The sequence below is a fragment of the Zea mays genome, chromosome 8 (assembly GCF_902167145.1).
Source record: "Zea mays cultivar B73 chromosome 8, Zm-B73-REFERENCE-NAM-5.0, whole genome shotgun sequence".
NCBI classification, from domain to species: domain Eukaryota; kingdom Viridiplantae; phylum Streptophyta; class Magnoliopsida; order Poales; family Poaceae; genus Zea; species Zea mays.
The window spans coordinates 8,149,868-8,156,852 of record NC_050103.1 but is presented as its reverse complement, the minus strand read 5'-3'; the positions used below and the strand labels follow the sequence as shown (position 1 = coordinate 8,156,852).

The 6,985-nt window shown below is 41.4% G+C and overlaps 1 protein-coding gene across 2 annotated transcripts; it reads left to right on the top strand.

Annotated features, from left to right (window-relative positions):
- Nucleotides 1–814: 814 nt before the first annotated feature.
- LOC103634727 (uncharacterized) lies at nt 815–6,954 on the top strand. 2 transcript variants are annotated; one of them, XM_020542766.3, is made up of 3 exons: nt 815–1,112; nt 1,967–2,022; nt 3,066–6,954. In XM_020542766.3, the coding sequence occupies exon 3, from the start codon at nt 3,234–3,236 to the stop codon at nt 6,291–6,293; it is 3,060 nt and encodes a 1,019-aa protein (XP_020398355.1). In that variant the 5' UTR covers nt 815–1,112; nt 1,967–2,022; nt 3,066–3,233; the 3' UTR covers nt 6,294–6,954. The 2 variants fall into 2 exon arrangements, with proteins under 2 accessions (XP_020398355.1, XP_020398356.1); XM_020542767.3 differs by having other exon boundaries at nt 1,111–1,273.
- The last annotated feature ends 31 nt before the right edge of the window (nt 6,955–6,985 follow it).

Below are 6,985 nucleotides of genomic sequence, written 5' to 3'. Positions count from 1 at the left end.
AACATCTTATTTAAACAAGATCTAACTATATGATATATAAAAACCATAACATTGTACGAACAACTAACTAATATTGTGTAAAGTGTGTATTTGCTAACAACCACTCGATATCAATAGATTCTTACGTCGAAAGCTATTATTATGATATTTTCGCTTCGCCTGTAAGTTCAGTTTATCTTTTGCTTGTTCATCGTTCACCTTTTTTCTGTTTACCCATGTCCATGCGTTGTGACAGAGAAAACTGGTACCACCATAACGATTTTGAACATGTGTCGAATTGTCAAAAGCGGAGAATGTTTGGAACACAATGTGTCACTGTCACCGAAAACTGAAAAGGAAAACTATTCTTGGTACAGACAACCTGAAAAAAGTTTGCCAGATACATACTTCTAAAATATAAAATAACTGAGTTAATGTGCATAGAGAAATAGTTGGAGACACCCTATACGTAGGGGAAATATCAGATAAATGGTTGGAGACAGTATAAAGGACTGAACACCTTAGGTTAGGTGAAAGAACATGGTAGTCCTTTCATTTGTTCGTCTCTCCATTTCCATTGATTAAATCTCGGCCCACCTAACGTTATTAGAAACATGGATAAACGGAAGCTTTAAATAAAAAAAACACATACGACAAAATTACAAAGTTAGAATAAATAGAGGTAAAATTATTATTATACTCTACGACAGGCCAAAATTTCTAATTAATATAATTATTGTTATATCTTATTTTAAAATTAATGTTGTGCTAGCCATTGATAGAGATGAAATCGAGAAGAACACAAATTAAGAAATAGTGAGAGAGAAAAAAATGCAAAGGAAACGTGTGAAAAATAACGGCCGAGGTGGAGGCCCGTGCGCGCTCTCCCGGGCCGAGCAATCCCAGGCTGGGCCGGCCGTCCACCGCATCCCCCTTCCGTTCACGCCTTCACGGTCGTCTCAGCAACCAGCTCGGACCCGTTTCGCTCTCCGAGTCTCCGACGGCTCACGACTGGTGTGTCTCACCCCACACTCGCTCGCTCTCCGACGACTGGTGGGCCGCCGCTGCCCTGCGCCAGCCGCCAGGTGCTGAGGCCTTCGTTGATCTATTCGCCAGCGACGAGCGCCCACCAGGTATTCCCATCCCTTGTCTTCTCTTCTCTTCCTGCTGTGCGAATCAGAGCACCCAAACCCTAACCTAAAGCTATTTGGCTATTTGATGCCACCTAACTTCGAACCTTTTGATAAAACTGTACATCCATGCCCCTTTGGCAGGTCCACCCCAGCAGGATATGGTAGGCGGTAGCGAGTAATTTTGTTTGCTTGTGTTTTTTTTGGGGGCGGGTTTGGTCACCAATGTCTGTTCTTTTGGTTGTTGAAGGTGTTTGGAGCATGGAACAGGTGGTGCTTCCAAATCTAGATTTCATTTTAGTTGCCATGAGTCAATTTGTGGTTCGGTTGGGGTTTCTGTAAGAGACCCCTGAGGCTTGAGCAGATCTATTCCCAGATGGAGGCTGCCTGAGGCTCGGGGCACACACGTTAGTGTAGCTGATAGTTGGGTGTTAGTTGCTGATTGCAAGAATGTCCATGTATATTTGATAACTAGGGGTTGCTTTTTCCGCTGTTGTATGCCGCCTTTCATGCAGACAGAAAGAAGTCTTTCTAGTCATTAGTCAATACCTAAAGTCCTCTCCATATATATCAAACGAGTGAAAGCTCGTGTTTTTAACCCTTCTCTGTTGCCACTGTAGACTTAGTTGCATAAATAAAAAGAAAAAGAAAAAAAAACGTACCAAGAGCTGCATATCTTTGGACCAAAAGGGCAACAATTTTTCTATATTTTCAATATCAATTTTTAGTAGTGAATCTGATGTTTACATTATGATGTCTATCTAAAATTGTTTCGTATTCTTTTATTGTACAAAGACATTGTCATGATGTATAACATAGTCAAATTTGAACACATATTGATTATCACTTTTATGCAGGCAAGCTTCTGCTGCTCTGCATGCAATGATGAACTAATGATTGTTGTTGATAACAGGTAAGTATTCTTTTTGCCATGTTACAGCTCTTGTAAGCCTGCACGTGCTCTTTATTTTCTTCTAATTTGTCACCCTGTCTCTGAAGTAAGTCCATATTTGGCCCCTTAACTCTCCATTTTGTCTAATCCCCCTCCCCCACCCATCCCGACTCCATGACCATTAGTGTGTAGGAACCTCAACTTTGCTTTTCATAATGTTAAACTTTAGCACTAGAACCTGATCGGAATTGTTTAGGACTGTGGCAGTGGTTTTCAAGTTAAATGAGAAATAAATAACAAGACACAAACAATTGTGAAACAAGTTCTACAAACTTTAAATAAATGATTCGATAAATCATGAAAAGATAATTCTCATCATTGGTGACAAGGTTTATATGCTCCCTTTTGGAATTTTCTAAAGCCCCCCCCCCCCCCCCCCCCCCCCCCGCGGACTTATTGAATCTTTTATTTGGAACTTCTAGAACGTATGAACTCCATTTATTTTTGTGGGGTTCCCTGTGTCCGAAAACATTCGTTTCTTCCAAAAAAATAGAGCTGTTTGAGTATTTCTTCCTCAATCCAAAAACCGCTGCCACATCAGCCAGAACCACTTTAACTGGCCTTAGGGGCCAAAACTAAACTGAATTGAAAGTTGGGATACTCAAACTAACATTATTAGAGTTAGGGTCAAAAGGCTATGATCGACAGTCCTCTACTTCTGCATGCCCCTCACAATCAGGCGGCCCTTAGTTATATCGCCTAATGCTGGCTGTCTACTAACAAACTGCTGCCCAGTCCCCCTATTCTTACTCTGACCAATCCCCCTATTCTTACTCTCCAGATCCTAACTTGCAGTAGCAGCTCCCCTAACAGATAACTATGGCCCAGAATTAGATACTGGTGGCTGCTGGCGCCTTCTTGTTCCTAGTTTATTGCTTTCCAATGAAAGTGTTCACAACATAATTGTCGAATATTGCAAAAACTACATTGTTAATTTTGTTTTAGAAAATTGCTGTTATGCTGGCATGTTTGTTTTATTAACTACATTGTTTACTTTGTTGCAGAAACTTGCTGTTGGTTTTTGTTCACATATTACTATTGGCAGCCAAAGAGTTCTACAACCTGCATTGCACATCTTATTATTAGATAACTAATCCTGTGATTACTACTATACTGTGCTAGCCACTTCATAGTCTAGCATTTTTGCAACGATACCAACTTCACGTGTTTACATGGAATGCAACAGAGATGAAGCTGCTAGAGCAAAAGCTCTGGCAGAAAGAAAAATGATGGACATGGATTTTATTGGTGCAAAAAAGATGATTATGAAGGCGCAGCAACTCCTCCAAGAAGTGGATGACGTTGACATTCCAAAAATGTTAACTGTTTGTGATGTTCATTGTGCTGCTGGAGCTAAGGTGAATACTGAGATTGATTGGTATGGAATACTGCAAGTACCTGTAAATGCTGACGACGCACTGATAAAGAAACAGTATCGTAAGCTTGCCCTTTTGCTACACCCTGATAAGAATAAGTTTGGAGGTGCAGAGGCAGCATTCAAATTAGTTGGAGAAGCAAACATAACTCTTACAGACCGGTCAAAACGTTCTGTGCATGACATGAAAAGAAGAACATTCAGGAGTGTTACAGCAAGACCCAGTCATCAGCCACCAAAAAGACCTGCACCTGCTAGATCTAGTTCTACTCCTGTGAATCTCCATACTATGCATCAGCAACATCAGTATCAAGCCTCAGATCCTACAGGGCCGCAAACAACATTCTGGACTATTTGTCCAGCTTGTGGCATGAAATATCAGTACTACCTCTCGATCTTGAAGAAGGTTTTGCGCTGTCAGAATTGTTTGAAGTCATTTATCGCACATGATTTGAAGGACCAAGCTATTCCTTCTGGTGCAAATCAGCGATCTGCCGGGGTTTGGAAAAATGCAGGCACACCACAGAACTCTGCAGGACCTCAATCAAATGTCACTGGTCAGAAAGGCTGGTCTGCCACTTCAGGAGTTCATGTTAATACCAGTTCTCATCATGCTAATGTGAATACAAAGCGGAAAGCTGATGGTAACGCAGGTGGACTGAAAAACAAAATGAAATCTGCACAGTCCACCAGGAAACCTTCAAAAGCTTCATCAAGTGCTGGATTGAAAAGGGGCAGGAGGGCGGCATTTGAATCCAGTGAATCTAGCATATCAGAAACCAGTAGCGACAGTGAGGAAGAGATTCTAAAACATGGTCCTTCTGAAAATAGGGCAGGGCCAGGTCAACAAACTCGCAGATCTAGCAGGCAGAAGCAAGAAGTTAAGTATAATGAGGATAGTGATGATGATAATTATGATGCTGAAGATGGTAACACAGTTGAGGATGATTTTTTTGGCTCTCCTGCTTTGAAAAGGTTGAGAAAAGGTGGCCTGTTCCATGGCGATCACAGTACTAAAACAGCAAAGCTGAATGAAGACACCACTGGACATAATGGTGTGAGTAGCTGCAGTAACATAAAAGGTAAAAAGAATGGTGGTTTGCCATGTGAAGAGAAAACTTCCAATTGTGTTGAGCAGATGAAGAGAGAACCAATGCATGTTGGAGAAAATAGTGATGGCAAAGAAGAGCTATTTCATTCTATCAGGAACAATGGTCTTGGTCTAAACGATGATGATGCTTCAGATGATAACAAATTCACTTTCCCAGATCCTGAATTTTTTGATTTTGACAAACTTCGAGATGCAAGTCAATTTAGAGCCAACCAGGTCTGGGCTGTCTATGATGATCAAGGTTGTATGCCTAGATTTTATGCTCGAATCACAAAGGTAAAAATGGTTCCAAAGTTTATGCTAAACTTTATGTGGCTGGAGTTCAATCCTGCAAATAAAGCGGAGGAGGCATGGTCTTACAGGGGTCTGCCTGTTGCATGTGGACACTTTACGCATGGACAGTCAGAGACAACGAGTGAAATTGGTATGTTCTCCCAGATTATATCATTAGAGAGAAGCAAGACAAACAACTTCTATGAAATATATCCAAGGAAAGGTGAGGTTTGGGCCCTTTTTAAGGGATGGGATATTGGTTGGAGCTCAGATGCTGGCAATCACAAAAAAATGAACCATCGTTATGAAGTTGTTCAAGTTCTTTCTGATCTCATCACGAGCACTAGCATTATTGTCATGCCACTTGTGAAGTTAAAAGGCTATGTTAGCTTATTTGTGCAGTCTGGAGAGGCAGCTCCGTATGTGATACCTCAGGGTGACACACTAAGATTTTCTCATTGTGTCCCGCATTATTTGATGAGCGGAACTGAAAAAGAAGGCATTCCAGAAGGATCTCTTGAACTTGATCCTGCAGCGCTTCCCTCCAACTTGGAAGAGGCTTTTCCTTCTGCTAACCCAGAATGCAGTTCTGTAAGAAGTAAGGAGCATAACTCCAAACATGCTGGTTTGTCCAGTGAAGATTGCAAAGAAACCATGAATGTGGGGCAGCGGCAACAGACAAAATCTGTGAATGCAGGGATCGCTACAAAAACACCAAATGAAGAGAAAATCAAGCATAACACTCATCTGCCTGAAGTTACAGATGTCGATGACGATAACATTTGCCAAACAGAGTATGTATGCGCTGAATCAGAATTCTATGATTTTTCAAGAATAAGATTTCTCCAAAAGTTTTCATCTGGGCAAATCTGGGCTCTCTATAGTGATATAGATAAATTCCCCAATTACTATGCATTCATACAGAAAGTCGATCTTAAAAATGGTACAGTACAAGTTAGATGGCTGGATGTCTGTCCTCGAGGAGAAGTGGAGAAAAGATTGTCCCAAGAAGAACGGACCATTGGCATTGGAACCTTTAGGCTTGGCTATATCTTCGATATGATGACTTACACTGGTACAGATCCCTTTTCTCATCCTGTTAAGGCCAGAGCTACTGGCAGAAAAGGTGAATATGAAATACTTCCTCGTCATGGTGAGATATGGGCGGTTTACAAAAACTGGGAGGCTGTATGGACTGCACAGGATTTTGAAAAATGTGAGTATGAACTGGTGGAGATACTTGGCCATACTGATTCCTCCATACAAGTTCAGCTTCTAAGGAAGGTCGATGGTTATAAGATGGTATTTATGTCATACAGAGCAGAGGGTTCTGTGATGACAATAAGGAACGATGAGTACCCCAAGTTCTCTCACCAGATTCCTTGCTTTCGTCTCACACATGAAAAAGGTGGCAAGCTTCGAGGCTATTTGGAGCTTGACCCCTTATCAGTACCAGAGGAATTTCTCGACTGATTCCATCTGAGATAAACTTTATCAACCACAAATCTGGAACCTTCTTGTGATGAAGTTTCTGTAACTGAGGCTCAGTTAATGTTAAGGTCGACAGGTCAACATTGTTCAAATGACACTGACATAAGATGTCTGGATTTCAGCATTCGTAGCACTAACGTTCTTAAGGCTCTGTTCGTTTAGTCCGGATTGGAGGCCAGAACCATTCCAACTCATCAAGCTAATACAAATTTGTGAACTATTCTAATCCGGAACCAATCCAGTAAAGTATTCCGGAAGAACCGAACGGGCACTAAAGGTGGACTACCAATCTGCACAATGAAGGCATTGACTGTTGGACTCTTTGCTGGGTGGCTGTCCTGCAGCTGTAATTCACAAGCCGAGTAAATTGTTTGTAGTTAGCTTCAGCTGTATCTGGGGTTTATGGTGTAAAAACTGCCACTTCTCTTGTAGTGTACTCTGGTAGTGCTGTATTTGAGCTGTGGGGTGCCATCCTGATTAATTATCAGAGTTCTATTGGCCACCCTTACAGGAACTGAAACATGAAATGGAGTCAGCCAGGTCAGGCTCATCGATCAATGTGTTATGATTGTGTTGTTTTGCAGGGGACAAGGCCTCTTTCTATTCGCATTTCTCTGTATATACAAGTTACACTTACACGTCATGATTTTTTATATGGCCATTTCTTCTCTTGA

Coding starts and splice junctions, on each gene's coding strand:
- LOC103634727 (XM_020542766.3), top strand. CDS start 3,234: ATGGAATGCAACAGAGATGAAGCTGCTAGAGCAAAAGCTCTGGCAGAA.